This window comes from Halichoerus grypus, chromosome 12, assembly GCF_964656455.1.
Source record: "Halichoerus grypus chromosome 12, mHalGry1.hap1.1, whole genome shotgun sequence".
Lineage (NCBI taxonomy): Eukaryota > Metazoa > Chordata > Mammalia > Carnivora > Phocidae > Halichoerus > Halichoerus grypus.
This window is the reverse complement of record NC_135723.1, coordinates 8,602,922-8,621,294: the sequence shown is the minus strand read 5'-3', so window position 1 is coordinate 8,621,294 and position 18,373 is coordinate 8,602,922. Positions and strand designations below refer to the sequence as shown.

General features: G+C 37.0%; 1 protein-coding gene and 1 long non-coding RNA gene across 2 annotated transcripts in view; one reads left to right on the top strand and one right to left on the bottom strand.

Annotated features, from left to right (window-relative positions):
• LOC144379711 (uncharacterized) overlaps positions 1 to 10,050 on the bottom strand; it is a 31,875-nt gene extending 21,825 nt beyond the window's left edge. Inside the window, exon 1 of the long non-coding RNA XR_013443053.1 lies at positions 10,009 to 10,050. This is a non-coding gene — a long non-coding RNA (uncharacterized LOC144379711). The remainder of the gene's footprint in view (positions 1 to 10,008) is intronic.
• Positions 10,051 to 10,060: 10 nt separating this feature from the next.
• Positions 10,061 to 15,417, top strand: SEC61G (SEC61 translocon subunit gamma). The gene is made up of 4 exons (XM_036101311.2): positions 10,061 to 10,195; positions 11,813 to 11,911; positions 13,451 to 13,553; positions 15,223 to 15,417. Exons 2-4 carry the CDS (start codon positions 11,818 to 11,820, stop codon positions 15,230 to 15,232), a joined length of 207 nt encoding a protein of 68 aa, XP_035957204.1. The 5' UTR covers positions 10,061 to 10,195; positions 11,813 to 11,817; the 3' UTR covers positions 15,233 to 15,417.
• The last annotated feature ends 2,956 nt before the right edge of the window (positions 15,418 to 18,373 follow it).

Below are 18,373 nucleotides of genomic sequence, written 5' to 3'. Positions count from 1 at the left end.
ACATGAACAGACATTTATCCAAAGAAGACATACAAATGGACATCATACACATGAAAAAATGCTCCACATCACTTGTCATCAGGGAAATACAAATCAAAACCACAATGAGATACCACCCCACACCAGTCAGAATGGCTAAAATTAACAAGTCAGTAAACAACAAATGTTGGTGACGATGTGGAGAAAGGGGAACCCTCTTACACTGTTGGTGGGAATGCAAGCTGGTACAGTCACTCTGGAAAACAGTATGGAGCTTCCTCAAAAAGTTGATAAGAGAGCTACCCTATGACCCAGCAATTGCACTACTAGGTACTTACCCCAAAGATACAAATGCAGTGATCTGAAGGGGCACCTGTATCTACCCCAATACTTACAGTAGCAATGTCCACAATAGCCAAAATATGGAAAGAGCCCAGGTGTCTATCGACAGAGGAATGGATAAAGAAGATGTGGTATATATATAATGGAATATTACTCAGCCATCAGAAAGGATGAAATCTTACCATTTATATTGACATCTATGGAACTGGAGGGTATTATGCTGAGTGAAATAAGTCAATCAGAGGAAGAATGGTTTCACTCATTTGTGGAATATAAGGAATACTGCAGAGGATCATAGGGGAAGGGAGGGAAAAATGGAATGGGAAGAAATCAGAGAGCGAGACAAACCAAACTATGAGAGACTCTTAAGTATAGGAAATAAGCTGAGGGTTACTGGAGGGGAGGTGGGTCGGGTATGGGGTAACTGGGCGATGGGCATTAAGGAGGGCACGTGATGTGACGAGCACTGGGTGTTATATGCAACTGATGAATTACTGAACTCTACATCTGAAACTAATGATGTACTATATGTTGGCTAATTGAATTTAAATAAAAATTTAAAAATAATAAAAAAATTAAAAAGTCAGTTGGTTATAACTAGGTATGTGGTCAAACTTATCTCTGTCCACTCTGTCTTAGGAGAGATGCTGAATTTCTCAGAATCTTGAGAACAAAACAAAAGAAAAAACAAAGACTAACTGATAGAGGGAAAGAGTGGAGGAGTCTCAATGCTGCTTCAATTTGTTTTAGAAACAGCATAAGGAAAACAATGGAATGACTCTAGTTTCTCTCCATCTCTGAGTCTTATAATTCATTTTTAATTTTTACTGATAGACTTTGAGTAGTGTTCACAGAAAAAATTGAATAGAAAGTACAGAAAACTACCATACCCTCCCCTGACCTCCTCTGCAGTTTCCCCTATTAACATCTTATACTAACATACATTTGTTACCATCAATGATGGTATAGTCCATAGTTTACACGAGGGTTCACTCTTTGTGTTTTGCATGTCCGTGGGTTTTGACAAAAGTATACTTCCTGGTATCCACCGTTACAGTGTCATACAGAATAGTTTCAGTGCACTAAAGATGCCTTGTCCTTCACTTATTCCTCCTTTTCCTGCTGCTCCTCAATGCCCTGGCAAGCATTAATTTTTTAACTGTCTACAGTTTTGCCTTTTGCAGAATATCATATGGTTGGAATCACATAGTATGCAGCTTTTTCAGACTGGCTTCTTTCACTTAGCAATATGCTTTTAAGCATCTTCCATGCCTTTTCATGGCTTGATAGTTCCTTTTATCACTAAATAATATTCTATTGTATAGATGTATCAGTTCATTTATCCATTAATCTACTGAAAGACATCTTGGTTGCCTCCACTATTGACAATTATAAGTAAAGCTGTTATAAACATCTGCGTGCAGGTTTTTGTGTGGACATAAGTTTTCAACTCCAAGGAGCATGACTGCAGGATGGTATTGTAAGATTATGTTTAGCTTTGTAAGAAACTGCCTGTCTTCCAGTGATTGCATTCCTACTAGAAATGAATGAAAGTTCTATTGCTCCACATCCTTATCAGCACTTGGTGTTCTCAGTATTTTGGATTTTAACCACTCTAACAGGTAGTAGTAGTATCTCATTATTGTTTTAATTTGCAATTCCCTGATGACATGTGGTACTGAACCTTTTCATATGCTCATTTGCCATCTGTCTATCTTTGCGGAAGTGTCTGTTCAGATCTCTTGCCTATTTTTTTTCAAACTGCTGAGTTTTCAGAGTTCTTTGTATATTTTGAGTAACAGTCCTTTATTAGATATGTTTTGCAAATATGTTCTCCCAGTCTGTGGCTTGTCTTTTCATTCTCTTAACAGTGTCTTTTGTAGAGCAGAAGTTTTGACCTTAATTAAGTCACACTTATTTTTTTCTTTCATGCATTGTCCTTTGACGTTGTATCTAAAACCCGATTACCAAACTCAAAGTCACCTGGGTTTTCTCTTACGTTATCTTCTAGACTTTTTACAGTTTTGCATTTTATGCTTAGGTCTATGATCCATTTTGAATTAATTTTTGTGAAAAGTGTAAGGTCTGTGTCTAGTTTCACTTTTTGCATGTGGATTTCCAGCTGGTCTAGTAGTTTTGTTGAAAAGACTATCTGCACTCCACTATACGCTTTTGCTCTTTTGTCAAACATCAGTTGACTATATTTGTGTGGGCCTATCTCTGGGTTGTCTGTTCTGTTCAATTGATCTGTTTGTTTATTCTTTCACCAATACCATACTGTCTGAATTCCTTTAGATTTACAGTAAGTCTTAAAGCCTAGTACTGCCAATTTTCTATCTTTCTTCAATATCGTGTTGGCTAGTCTTTTGTTTTTCCATAAATTTTAGAATCAGTTTGTTGATATCCAAAATAATTTGCTGGGGTCTTGAAAGGAATTGTGTTGAATACCAAGTTGGGAAGAATAGACATCTTGAAATATTGCGTCTTCCTATCCATGAACACAGAATCTCTCTCCATTTACTTAAACCTTCTTTGATTTCCTTCATCAATTTTATAGTTTGCCTAACATAGATCTTATACATGTTTTAAATTTATATCTATGTTGACCTGCCTCCCTCCCTTCTTCCTTCTCTTTTCGGTACTAATAAAATGATGCTGTAGTTTTTATTTCCAATGTTTCATTGCTGGTATCTAGGAAAGCAACTGACTTTTGTATATTAATTCTGTATCCTGTAATCTTACTGCTTATTAGTTCCAGATTTTTTTGATTCTTTGGGGTTTTCTACAGTCAATCATGTCATATGTGAAGAAAGATAATTTTCTTTCTTTTTCTTAAATCTATATGCCTTCCTCCCACCCTTTTTCTTGTTTTAGGTCATTATCTAGGACTCTAGTATGATGGTGAACAGGAGTGTGTGTGGGGGGTCTTACAATTTTTTACTTTATTGTTTTAAATGAATTAAACTGGGCCTCACCAAAAGAATCATCTCTCATTTAGGGAATATTCCAAAACACTAACAGAAATTGGGAGGGGAGTAAGGAGGAAGGGTGTTAATTTTCTCATCACAGCAAGGTACCAATTTTATGGCCTAAAATTAAAACATTTTAAGAATATATATCTTACAATAACTCCAACCTTCATGTTTTTCTCATTTTTTTTAAGAAAAAATAACCTAAGAGTTATAACTAAGGAGCAATACCACATGCAGTAAATAAATGTTTATCTTACATTCAGAAATAAGAAATTTTCATTTTGATTTCAGTTCATTTTTCTTGTTAAACTCAAAGTATTTATACATACTTTTAATATGATATTTTTTTATATATCTATTTTCTGGTTATTCACCTAGATATCTGTATATCTGCATAGAGAGAACTGGAATGAGATTTGTCTGTTAATAAAGCATTTTACCAGGTGAAGGATAGTGGTTATTTTCAACATTTTTTTTTTTACTTGTCTGTATTGTCTGAATTTTTAAAATAATTAGCATGTATTATTTTTGCTAAAAATATCTCAAAATATAGTCATGTTTTAAGATGTACTCAACAACCAAGAAAATTAAGATAATAACCTATGTCAAAATGTGGATGGAATTTGTCCTCAATATACACTACATGGGTAATTTTGACACTATGTTTGCACATGTTTCACTCTCTGTAGCAGTACTATATAACTCAGGGAGTTAGGGAGAAATTACTGACAACCTTCCCTGTCTGCCCCTAGATGAGGAGTTAAAATACTAGATCAACCAAAAAACGGTACAACCACAGACTTAAGTATTATGCAGAATCCAGTTTATAAAACAGCTAAACTGATGGACTACCCTCCCCACTCCCCAACTAGCAACTCTTCTTTCACCTATCTTAAAAGTTAGGACAATAACAGGATCACTCCTAAATTATTAACAATAATTTTAATATTATAGATATAATTCATGTGTGTTTAAAATATCAGCTTATTGACTCAGGATAAATATGTCATTAATTGTCATACTTTTTAAATATATTTGATTCATAGTGGCACCTGGGTGGCTGTCGGTTGAGTGGCTGACTCTTGGTTTTGGCTCAGGTCATGATCTCAGGGTCCTGGGATCGAGCCCCACGATGGGCTCTGTGCTCAGAGAGGAGTCTGCTTGTGGATTCTCTCTCCCTCTCCCTCTGCCCCTTGCCTGGCTCTCTCTAAAACAAATAAATGGATATATCTTTATATGTGTACATATATACACACACACATATATATATACACATATATATAATTCATAGATTCTTTTTTCCTTGCAATTTTTTTTTTTTTTTTTAGAAAACAGCCATCTGTCCTGTAATTTCTCCCAATGTACATTTTTTTTTCCCCTGGCTGCGTACTGGTGGTGAAGTTTAACATGTTCTTCAGTCCCTATATTTTTTGTAAATCGATCATTACATCTATAGTTTTGATGAGAGACTAGGTTTAATTATTCTTACCTTTTGTCAAAGCTATTTCATAGGTGATGTTATGTCGTTCTTACATCAGGGGTATATGTCTGATCTTCTCTCTTTTGTGATGTTATCAGGCATTGATAAGCAGTACCTAGATTGTGGGTTGGAAAACTATGGCCTGTGGACCATCTGATCTTCTATCTATTACTGTAAATAAGGTTTTATTGGAACACAGTCACATCCATTCTTTTACATGTTTCATATGGCAGCTTTCACTACAACAGTAAAGCTACAACAGAGACTTTATGGCCTCCAACACTAAAATATTTACTATCTGGTCCTTTATTGGAAATGTCTGTTAATCTGATCTATAGCTAGGTCCATTAATCTATTGTTAGTACAACATGTAATATTCTCACTATGTATCATTTTGTTGCCACTGTTTAGTACCTGCAATAATTTCATAAAAAGAAGTTTCCCCTTATCAATGAGTTTGGTCAGATGGTACAGGAAAATTAGAATAAATGCCTGATTCTTACCCTTTATTTGCCTGTTTTCAAATTAATTACATGACTGAAAAGTTTTTTGATATACTTATAAACACATGGATTTACACATATTCAATGCGTTTCAACACACTGCATTTATCATCCTTACTGTCCCATCTTTAGCCAGAAGGAAGCTCTTCAGGTGAGCTCCTGAGTCCTGACAGAACTCTAGTAGCCTTCTTGGATAATAATAGTCCAGACTCATCCTGTAGATTTCCTGCCTCAGCCTTGAATCTTCCATTTTTCCACAAAGCACTGGTTTCTTTTCCTAGAAAATAGTATAGAGAGGCCATAATCTGGGGCTAGGAACTCATTGCTACTGGGCTGAACACTGTTTCTAGGCCTTTTTAGAGCACAGAACCAGGTAATCTTGTTTATTTTCTTTCAGATAAAATACTCCATAAATTCATGGTACTTCCAATTCAAACTAAAGATGACAGGGCTTTAATTTAACCATGCCAGTCTTTTACCTGCTTTTCCTTTCAGGAACTCTGAAAATTCTGGTTTTCAATGACATCAACATAGTTACTCACTTATTTTATCCCATAATACACAAATAAGTCTCAAAAACAATACCATCAATCCTACCAAAAATATAACTAAAAACTCTTTAAGTCTATGCTTTTCATTTTATCCTTCTATCACACAGATTACTGTTCCAAAATAATTTAGAACAGTTGCGCTATATTGCAAAAGTTTCTCTTAAAAGATTAACTTTAAAAGTAATCAAATAAAATATTCACAGTTCCAAAATCAAAACTAAATAGGTTTCGCTTCTATCCTTATTCTCTTTACACTACAGGTAGTCATATAATTTTCAAAGTTCATCTTCTCGTTAAAAAAATTAAATATAGGGGCATCTAGGTGGTTCAGTCAGTTGAGCATCTGACTTTTGGTTTTGGCTCAGGTCAGTGCAGAGTCTGCTTGTCCCTCCCCCACCCCCTCGTGCGCACCCAAGCACTTTCTCTCTCCTTCTCTAAATTAATATATTTTAAAAATCTTTGGAAAAACATTATATATGTGGAGATATTATTAAAATTTCTCAGATGAGTTGTGACATACTGTACACATTTTTCTCTACCTTGTTTTTTTCATTAAACAAGATCTGGTGGAGTTACATGTAACTCTTGCTCTCGGGGTTGTGAGTTTGAGCCACACGTTGGGTGTTGAGATTACTTTAAAAAATTAATTAATTAATTAATTTTTTAAAAAAACCTTGATCAGAGATATAGACTTGTCAGTAATCTACTCATAGTAGTCAAAATCCCAAGAATCAACTGAAAAATCTAAAATGCAAGAACAGGTTGAGAATGGAACTCTTAGGAACATAAATAGTTAAGAAAATGCTAAAGACTGGCTGATTATTCAGTCATACTAATGTCTCCTTCCTCCTCTGGCACACCATGAAACTGTTTCCTGCGACTTCTACAGTTCAGTGAAGCCATACTGGTGAATTCTGGTCAATGAGATTCAGGGAAAAGTGATGGATGCTGTTTTCAGGCCTCTGAAGTCTCACTCAAGCCTCCACATTCTTTCTCTTCCTTGATCTCCTGGCTGGATGTAAAGGAGGCTCCAGAAGACCCCAAGGCCCTAGAAACTGGCAGGACTACACAATTTAAGGAGCCTGAGATGCTAAATGACTGTGTCCACCTTAGATGGGGTATGGGCAAGAAATAAACATGGTGTTAAACCAGATGTTGTGTTTGCGTGTTAGAGCAGTTAGCCTATCTTGACCTTACAGGACCAGTGCAGGAAATAAAGTCTCTGAAGCAGACTCAGAAATGGTCGGGAAAGTACCTTTTTGTTTTTGTTTTTGGTTATCCTAAAGTAAAGGTAGCAGAGAGTTTCAAGAGGAAGTAGCTGATGGTGTCAAATGCTGTAGAGAACTAACAAGAATTGTTTATTAGAACTGACAATGTAGGGTTGCTGGTAATTAAGTATTTGCCATCTAAAACTCTCAAATCATTTTCATTGCCCTATTCTAGTTACTGTGTTTATGGGGAATTAAGACAGAATAACTTCTTTAAAGTACTTTAAAAACTGTATTTGACTTGATCATATTTAACTCCAAAATATTTTTGCCCCAAAGACTCTTTGTTTGTATGGGCAATCGTTAATTTTTTTCTGGAGCTCTAGTAACACTTGTATGATTTTGTATTACTCCAACTGTAGGTCTATTATACTTACTGAGCATCACCTTCTCCCTTTAAAAAAATGTAGCTCTTCCCAGTTTCTGATACTTAGATTAGGTAATATACAACAAAAAGATAGATGCTATGGGGTCCTTGGTTCTTCACAGATCTTCCCTGCTCCCCACCTTTTTGTTGTGTGGTTCTTACCTTATAAAAGTACTATTTATCTTAGAGGGGAAATAAAATATAAATTCCCAAGAAGAGGGATTTAAAGGAAGCCTAGTAAAAGGAAATAGAGAGTTGGGAGAATAAGGAGGGGCAGGATGTTACAGAAGAATTAAAAGATAAGAGAACAAAAATACGTAAGCCTAGTTGAAGCAAGTAAACAAATAAGAGAACATCACAGCTGACACAAGTCAAGGATAGCTGTTGTGACATCAACATCGAAATGGTGAGCTCTGTAACTAGCATTTGTTTCTGTATGCGGGGCCAAACCAGCAGGGGTTTGTTCTCACCACTTGGATACTGAAGCATAGCTTCCCAGGGATTTGTTCTAAGGTAGGAACGTCCCTAAAACCCAGGATATGGTAGAGTTTTACTATCCCTTTATGAAATATCTTATTACCTTAAGAAAAAAAAAAAGAACTTTAAAGTTTGAAAATGTAAACTGGTAAGAACTGTCAATGGTAATAAAATTTAAACATTAGCAAATCTAAATTAGCCTTTTCCTAAACATAGACATATATACATACATACATCTATCACATCATATGATACAATATTATTTTGTAAGAAAAAATAGAACTTCTTAAATTATGCAATGAAAACTTTAGTTATATGTTTTCAATACCCACTTTGAAAGTCTATAAAAGGAAGATGTAGAGCTATAATTTTTAACTCTCCTTCAAAGAAGCAAAGAGATCTTGCTTGCAAATAAAATAAATGTAAAAAATATCATATATCCCATTTGCAATTAAAGGTTATATTTTCCTACTTTAAGGAACAAAAGATGAAAACTCTGAGTAAAATATTCATTAATCTAACCAGAGGCTTTATTACTTAAATGTGATGTTTTAAAATTTTTTCTATCTACACAGGGTTTTTAACTTTTTTTTCCTTCAGGCAGAGATTCAGGAATCTAAATGGAGCATTAATTCAGCTTATCTCAAATGACACCATTAGTATTTCACTGATATTTTTAAATTAAGGGGCAATTTAAAATTTCTATCACATGTACTTTCAATTTATATTCATCATTATTTGTCAGACCAAAATTTAAAAAAAACTTGACTTAGTGATCTGTCTATACTTTCCCCCATATTACAAAAGATTTCATACATAAAAATTGTTCAGTGAATACCTACACCACCACACCTAAGAGTCTGCAATTAACACTTTCCTATATTTGCTTTATCACTTACCTATCCATTCCTCTATCAAACCATGAATCCACCTTTTTACCTAAGTAAACTGCAGATAATTGTATACTTCACTCCTGTTTAACCAGGGTTCAATATCTGTTTATAGTGCTTTAGTTTTTGAGGCAAATTTTACATATAGTAGAATGCAGAGACCTTAAGAGTACTATTTGATGAGCTGTGAGAAATGCATACACCTGCTACTATGGACTGAACATTTGAACTCCCCAAACACATTCTTTTGTTGAAGTACTACTGTGATGGAGGTGGGGCCTTTCGGAGGTAATTAGGTAATGAGGGTGGAGCCCAATGAAGGGATTAGTACCATATAAGGGGAAGGACTAGCACTCTCTCAGCTGCGTGAGGATATAAAGAGAGGACAGTCCTCTGTAAACAAGGAAGAGGTCCTCTACCAAGAACCCAACCATGCGGGCACCCTAATCTGGGACTTCTGTCCTCCAGAACTGTGAGAAATAAATATTTATGGGTTAAGTCATCCAGTCTATGGTATTTTGTTATGCAGCCTGAACTAAGACACCTGTGTAACCCTAACTCTTGTCAAGTTACATATTTTCACCCGTTTCCTTATCCTCAATCGTTACTTCCAAACACTGTTTTCACCATACATTAATTCTACCTTGCCTAGAACTCCTTAAAAACAGAATTGCAAAGTATGCACTCTTTCTCAGAGACCTATTTCACTCACCAGGTTTTTGATATTCATCAGTATTGTTGCATAGATACATTTTTTTTCTCTCTCAATTGTGTAATAGCATTTAATTGTGGAAATGTACCTTTTTGTTTATATGTTCTTTTTAAAAAGTTTTTAATTCCAGTTAACATACAGTGTTAGTGTTAGTTATACAATACAGTAATTCAACATTTCTATACATCATCCTGTCTATTCTTCTTTTGATGGACCCCTGAATCACTTCACTTTTTTTTGACTATTACAAATAAACGTGCTATATTCTTGCACAAGTCTTTAGGTGGATATATTTTCATGTATCTTCAGTAAATGCCTAAAATTGGAATTATGAGGTAATAGGGTGATGTGTGCTTAGTTTTATAACAAACTGCCAAACCTTTTCCAAAAAGATCGCACCATCTTACACTCCTACCAACAATAAGAGTTCTGATTGATCTCTATTTATGCCAAGCGCCGCAGCGGACCTCTTCCGGGATGCGTGTCCGAGCCGTACTTCGAGCTGCGCCTGCGCACTGATGTCTCCGCGTAAAGGACCAATGAACGAAAGGGTGGGCGGGCTAGAGGCCAGATAACCGGTTTCCGGTTCCGGTGGCCCTAGGTCAGTTCGTTCTTGTGCTACGTGTCGCTGGCGTCTGAGTCGTTGGCTGGCAGGTGAGGCTCTGTGTCGTGGTGGGCTTGGGGATGAACCCTTTGTGACTGTCGGCGGCGGGCGTGGGCGAGCCGGTGGGTGTTGCCGGGAGGCTCTGGGCGGGCGGTAAGAAGGGTCTGAGACCGAGGTCCGGCGCTTCCAGCTGCCCGCACACCTACTCGCACGGCCTTCTGTGGAAGCAAAGTCCCAGGGCCGCGGCCTCCCGAGATCCCGAAGGAGAGTGGCTCTGATGGCCTCTGGTCCTTCAGCGCTTAAAGTCCTGGCCCAGGCTTCGGCTCTCTGGCTGTTTGCCCTCGGCCTCCTCTGTGTGCAGCTCGTACTGTGTTGGGGGCTGTTGGTGTGTTCTGTGCTCTAGTCAAGAGTTAGCGGCCGGCCGCCGGAGCCCCCTCGGGGTTGGCTCTGGGGATTTGTGGGTAGCGTCCTGTCTCGGAAGAGCTGTATTCAGCCCTGGCCCTGCCACCCTTTCTGTGGGCTATAGGGGGAGGATTGGTCTAGATTCTGGATCGAGAGATCATGGTGTGTTACCGGATCCCCTCCGCTGGAAGTGAGTGCAGTGTTGTGCCTTGTGCTGCCCCCCACCCCGAAGAAATAGCCCTTAGCTTTCTTCGGGACGTCTGTAAGGTTTAGCCACTGGATTTGAAGAACTAAGTTAAGTGAACTCCTAGGAAAACAGGCAGACCCGACGTGCTTGGCTCAGAATGTTTATAGAATTTTAAACCGCCTGCCCGCCCTAGGTGAGCAAAGTGGAGCTCGGAGAGCTTATATTCCATAGACCGGGATTTGAACCGCCAGCTGCTCTTAGAGTGGGACTCATTCATTGATTTAACAGAAATTTATTGAGTGTTCATGTGCCCGGCCACTCGTCTAAACACGAGAGAGAAAGTAGGATGCAGGGAGTAAATTGGCCTCAGTCTTTCATAACCAGTGGCTCTCAAAGCTGGGGTTGGATGATGTTTCTCTCTTGGGCGATGCAGGTCTCAGAAGAACCTATGTGATGAAATATAAGTGGTGTTTTCCTAACAGGTGTGTGCAGACTAAAGGTTTGGAGTATAGGTAAGAGCTGCTCAGAATCCGGATCTTGGTTTAGTTAATCTTCTGAAAATTTTATAGATGTATTCCACACAAATAGACTCTTTCCTAAAAGTGTTGTGTGGCCATAGTTCAGAACAATCAGATTGAGATCCACGTTGCCCTAGTCTAGACTCTTGCAGCACCGTCGTTGGCCCTCACTGCACTTGACACCGGTTTCTGAGCGTCTGAGATAAAATATAGAAAATATTTGTTGGATCCCAACGTTGCTGGTTCCTTAGCAGGAACAATGAGAAGACCGCAGAGTGGGTAAGGAGAGGATGGGTTAATTACTTAGCCTGTTACGTTAGGAGCGTAAAAACGGAGGTAAGACCTGTGATTTTTTTATTGCCTTTGATCTGATGTTTCACTGGAGTGTATAAAAATAATGTCAGTTTAGGCTTGGAATCTGTATTTTTTTTTTTGTTTTATTTTATGAGATGGAATTGACTCATCTCAGACATGAATTCATGGCTGGTCTCCTTTACATTTTGATACCTGAGCAGTACTTTCTGATGAGGAATACCAGTGAGTATCCTTTTACTCCACAGGCATCATGGATCAGGTAATGCAGTTTGTTGAGCCAAGTCGGCAGTTTGTGAAGGACTCAATTCGGCTGGTTAAAAGATGCACTAAACCTGATAGAAAAGGTAATAGCTTTAAAATGGGGGGGAAGGTTAAATCTTTGCATTTTCCTACGTCTTTTCTTTGATTAAAATCTTCCTGTTTAATAACTCATGCGTTATTTCCATCAACATTTGTAGTGATTAATTTTGCTTTATTGCTTTTTAATCCTGTCACTTCTTCCTAAATTTTATACACTTTTCTACACTATACAGATTTTTCTGTTTATGTATTTTCAAATGGTGAAATATTATCACAGTCTTATTTTCCATGTTAGGTTTGCCTCAGTCATAGTTAATGACTTCAGAGTTTTTAGTATCTTCCGCATGTCCACTCTGGGAAATCTTCTGGAGTCCTCCCTGCTCCGCCGCTGCCCCCTCCCCTTCCTCCCCTGAGCAGAACCTTAACATGAAATCAACAGTATTGTTGTGTCCAACCGAGGAAGTTAAATTCTTACTTATCGTAATTCATCTGTTAAAAGGTGCACCAGAATTTGTTTACCTTTATTCATTTGAGTGCTGCCCGAAGTTAGGAGCTGGGAATGTAATAGAGAATATATTACATTGTAGTATATATGTAGTATAATACATAAAACCATGTAATAGAGAATAGTCCTTGCTCTGGGGTAGTTTAGAATCTTTCAGGGAAGACAGTCATGAATGGCAATTATCACTTTAATTACAGCTGTGGTAATTACTACAGAAGAGAAGTAGGAGTTTGGACAGCACGTAATAGGACTAACCAAGTCAGGAGGGCAGGGGGAGCGCCCTGAGGAAATGACATTAAATGGAAGCATTTACATAAGATTGTGCCCAGCCCAGTTTGATCTCTCAAGCTTTATTTCTGGCTTCATTGTGATACCAAAGACAACAGACCTATTTATAAAAAAAAAGTCATGTTCTGTGTTTCTATAATTAATACTTTTAACAGTATAACAACTTTTAAAACATATTCTGTATATTTTATTCATGTTTCATTTCTTTTTGGTATTCTGTTCATTTGCTAAGAAGGTAGAATTTTTTTTTTTTATGGTGATCATTTTATGGTTTTCTTTTTTTTTTAAATTTTTTTATGTTATGTTAATCCCCATACATTACATCATTAGTTTTAGATGTAGTGTTCCATGATTCATTGTTTGTGCGTAACACCCAGTGCTCCATGCAGAACGTGCCCTCCTCAATATCCATCACCAGGCTAACCCATCCCCCCACCCCCCTCCCCTCTAGAACCCTCAGTTTGTTTCTCAGAGTCCATCATCTCTCATGGTTCGTCTACCCCTCCGATTTCCCCCCAAGAAGGTAGAATATTTTGTTGCTTGTTGGTGGATTCACTAGCATGGGTAGCCACTTTATTTCTTTGTACTTAAATATCAATAAAATTCGAAAATTTAAAAATCTGTCAAGCAATTTATTTCTTAATATCATGTTTTGTTTAATTTAAAATTATATATTTACTATGAGGAGAAATGTACACTAGTATGTTTGTTTATGTCACTGTTAGTTTTCTCTCCTATACTTGGAATGACAATGCAAAAAATAATCTAAATTTTGTGTTTTTAAATCCAGAATTCCAGAAGATTGCCATGGCAACAGCAATAGGATTTGCTATAATGGGATTCATTGGCTTTTTTGTGAAGTTGATCCATATCCCTATTAATAACATCATTGTGTAAGTAAACTTTTTGAAATAGACAATGTCGAGGATAGAATACCAATTGAAGGGCACCTGGGTGGCTCAGTTGGTTAAGTGTCTGACTCTTGATTTTGGCTCAGGTCATGATCTCAGGGTTGTGAGATCGAGCCCCGCGTCAGGCTCCTCTTGGGGAGTCTGCTGGAGATTCTCTCTCCCTATCCCTCTGCGCTTAAGAATGGAACATTATCCTTGTTAAATTCCTTTTTCCTAGATTCCCTTAGGGAAGGCTTTGGAGTTTTTAATCTATCCAACATTGTTATTTATCCTAGTTTTGTACTAGAAAATCTTTTATTTCATTGTCTAAATTGTGGCCTTACTGTTTAGGACAGGCACTCTTAGCGCCCCCTTTTGGATTGAGATTAGTCGGATTGTTCCCAAGAGGGTTTTGAAACAAGTATTTGGTTTCCTTTCTCTTAATTCTTTCCGTGGCAAACACACAATATCTTTTACCAATCTTACCAGTCAGAGATTGTTCAACAGCTAGTTACTTAGAAAACTTGTCTTCTAGTAACAAAATTCTTTCAGAGTTTAAGGAGTTAAAAATCTACCTTCAGATAGTTTTTACATTAACATGAAGACCAAATAAGACATTCTGTGAGAAAAGCTACCAAAACTTACTCTTCTCATGGTATTCTTTGACATCTGTAAAACCAAAAGATCTTTTTTTCCCCTCTTGAAAAGAGCATAAGTCACTGTTCTAGTTATTTTGGGATGATAGCAAATGAAATATAATCACAAGCTTCTCTTTCATTAGGCTGCATTACCACTTTTTATTTTCCTCATGATAAAAGTTTTTCCTCTTCTATACAATTACAGCAGTCAAAAGTAATGGCCGTAGTATGATAATTTAAAGGACTTACATGGTTGTGGATATTTTAGTTACAGCAATACAATTTAATAACATAAACATTAAAAATACTTAACATTAAAGCATATATTCAGGAGTATTTCTTTCAGGCGTATTACTTTCATCTAGTAATACAATTACTTTTCTTTTTTTAACATTACTAAACAATACTAGGGGCGCCTGGCTGGCTCAGTTGGTAGAGCGTGCCACCCTTGATCTCAAGGGTGGTGAGTTCAAGCCCCATATTGGGTGTGGAGCCTACTTAAGAAAAATTATTAAACAATACTGAAATGTATATCTGCACATACTGTTACAATGTTTAGGCTTTTGAAATTTAGAAGTTCTTTTGTAGAAAAGGTGATTTTTGTTTTTAGTATGATTAAACCCCTGTTTTTTAGTGATTGTAGTTGGGAATGGTTGAGCTAGTTTTATTCTTTATTTTCAACTGGCTGATTGTATATCAAATTGAAAAACTTAACCAACTAACTGTCCTGTATGTAATTCATATTTTCCGTCTTGTTCAGAAAGACAAGACTTAAACAGGACTCAGACTGTTAAACACATTTCCCAAAAGAGGATTGTGAGTTTTTAAAATAAGCCTGTGCAGAAGCCACATCATCTCTAAGGATCTTTTCCGTTCCAAGATTTCAAAGTACAGTTTCTTCTCCTTTATGCTCTCTTGGGGTTCTCAAATAACTGATTTTAGTTCCATAAAATTGTAGCGTATTGCAATTCAAATAATTATTGTTATTAAAATGTTCTATACACTGAAATGGACCATTTTTCTTTCTTTTACAGTGGCGGCTGAATACCTTTTTAGAAGAGTTTTTCATCTTGGGGATTGGTGAATAAGTGAGGATTTGAGAAGGTCATGGAGTAAAAATTTGCCTATATGTTTTGTGTTTTTCTTTCATTTTTTTGTCTTCCAAGGTGTTTTGTATTTGTAAATTAAAACAATTTCAAAATAAACAAACTTATCTTTTTTTCATCATAGATATTTATCAAATTTGATAGGAAATAATGGGTTATTTTCCCTCCTTCCCTTCTTACTCTCCTTCCTTCTGTCCTTCATATTTTACTTTATAGGAGAAATTAAAATGAAATACTGCACTTTCTGAGTGCACCTCTCTTGGATAAACATTTTCCTATCATGGAAGAAGAAAGAGCAAGTAAAGGATGGTAAAGGTAATGAAACAGTTTGAGGGTAGGGTAGGAGTTTTGTCCGTAAGCAGTCAAAACACAAGCAGGTGGAGCTCCTGTAGAAGTTTAGGTGCTACCTGAAATAGCTTCTTGAAAATAGCTGTTAAAACTTCTTCAGACAAACTAGTCACACTGTCATAAACATTAGAGTCCTGAATTAGGTGAAGAATTAACTGATAATTGAATGTCATGAAAAATGGCCTTCTTTCCCCTTTTAACCAACTGAGCCACCCAGGCGCTTCTTTCCCCTTTTAAAAAAACGTAGTAAGAGAGTTTATTCCCCTTTGGAAGAAAAAAACAACAGTTTTTTTAGCCTGTTTATTCAGTGTTTAATTACCGAACTTTATTTCCCAAGTTCTAATATGTTTATAATAAATTGGTTAGCAGCACTGAGAATTATTGAATTAGTATATCCTACATCTGAAACTAATATAACTATGTTAATTATACTTGAATAAAAATGTTTTTTAATTGGTTAGTAGCACATTGATGAATGTCCTCTGATTCTTCATGAATAAGGTAGGCAGGAGTCTAACTGGTATGGTTGGGCAGTGTTCCTCAGTTTTGGAATCCATGGTGCAGAGAGCAGTCTGTTCTCAGTGATAGTAACTGATTTTCTGCCTATTTTTTAAATGCTAAGTACTTCAGTTTTAAAAGAATGGTTGCTTTCAAAGAAATAAAATAATAGCCTTGGATCTATAATCATAGGGAGTCCATATGGCCACATTTTACAGATACTAAGCTCCTTAAAGCCAGAATGTGTGTGTGTGCGTGCGTGTGTGTGCACACACGTACGTGCATATGTGTATATAAATGTGTGTGTACACATGTACGTGCATATGTGTATATAAATGTGTGTGCACACATGTACGTGCGTGTTTTTATAAATTGTGTGCGTGTGTGCGCACATGTACGTGCATATGTGTATATAAATGCGTGTGTGCACACATGTACGTGCATATGTGTATATAAATTGTGGGTGTGCACACATGTATGTGCATATGTGTATATAAATTGCATATGTACGTGCATATGTGTATATAAATGTGTGTGCACATGTACGTGCATGTGTATATAAATGTGTGCACACATGTACGTGCATATGTGTAAATTGTGCACACATGTACGTGCATGTGTATATAAATTGTGCGTGCGTGTGTGCGCACACATGTATGTGCATATGTGGATATAAATTTGTGTGTGCGCACACATGTACGTGCATGTGTATATAAATTTGTGTGTGTGCACACATGTACGTGCATGTTATATAAATTGTGTGTGCACACATGTACGTGCATGTTATATAAATCGTGTGTGTGCACACATGTACGTGCATATGTGTATATAAATGCGTGTGTGCGCACACATGTACGTACATATGTGTATATAAATGTGCGTGTGTGCGCACACATGTACGTGCATGTGTATATAAATTGTGCGCACACATGTACGTGCATATGTGTATATAAATGTGTGTGCGTGTGTGCACACGTACGTGCATATGTGTATATAAATTTTGTGTGCGCACACGGGTACGTGCATATGTGTATATAAATGTGCATGTGTGTGCACATGTACGTGCATATGTGTATATAAATGTGTGTGCACACATGTACGTGCATATGTGTATATAAATGTGTGCGTGTGCACGCACATGTACGTGCATATGTGTATATATGCACAAACGTGTATATATGTACATACACACATGCACATAATATACACATACAAAGTTTGCTAGAAATTATTCTAAAATGTAGACGTGCTTTGCCTCTGGCAAATGTGTTTCTCTTCTTATTGGATAGTATTTTGATAAAAAGTAATTATGAATCCCTATTGATAGCATGTATTTTGGCTGTTCATTTTTTATTTTGCTGACTTGCTGGTTCTTGACACAAGGTATTACATATTTTATATTTATACATGTAAAATGAAGGCTGACCAATAACTGGTGATAGAACAGAATAACCTTCACACTCAGTTGAATCTTAGGTAGGAAAAATAAAACAGATTTTTCTTATTAACCATACTAGTGTATCTAAGAGCTAGTGCATTTGTGTTATAAAACAGTACTTCTTAAACTTTAGCAAGTATAAGAATCATCTGTGAGAGTTTCTTTAGGATGTGGCTCCTTGGGTTCTACCCCTAGAGATTGATTCAGTAGGTCTGGGTGGGTCTGACAATATGCATTTCTTTTTCCCTGCTGATGGCTGCTGGTATGTGGACCACGCTTTGAGTAGCAAGGTTTTAAAGTTCTTAATACTTTTTTTTTTTAAAGATCTTATTTTTAAGTAATCTGTACACCCAATGTGGGACTTGTGCTTATAACCCCAAGATCAAGAGTCACATGCTCTACCGACTGAGCCAGCCAGGTGCCCCCAACAGCTGCTGATGGTTTTGTGTTGTTTAAACACCTATACCAAAGTAAAAGAATGCCCTTTTTATGGTAGTTCTGCCATTTCCATGAACCCCTATGCCTTAAAGCAAGCGCTTGGCCACCTAGTCCACTAGACTATAACCACAAAAAGTCAACAGAAAAATACACATCAAGGAGGGAGACAGTAATAGTCCAGACAGCATGGCAGAGCCCTGACAGAAGCGTAGGAAATAAGGCCTGGTTCCAATTCCAGTTACTTTGTTACTGCTTAAAAGCAGTGTTTTACTCCCAAATCTGTTCTTGGGCCATTTGTCTCTCACTTGTTAGGAAGGTTCTACTTGGAATGAATGATATTTAATTTAAACTGAGTGC

Bases quoted from the DNA above. Each gene is read 5' to 3' on its own strand.
- SEC61G (XM_036101311.2), top strand. From the start codon at position 11,818: ATGGATCAGGTAATGCAGTTTGTTGAGCCAAGTCGGCAGTTTGTGAAG. The intron at 11,912-13,450 runs GTAATAGCTTTA...TTTTAAATCCAG, and splicing joins CACTAAACCTGATAGAAAAG to AATTCCAGAAGATTGCCATG.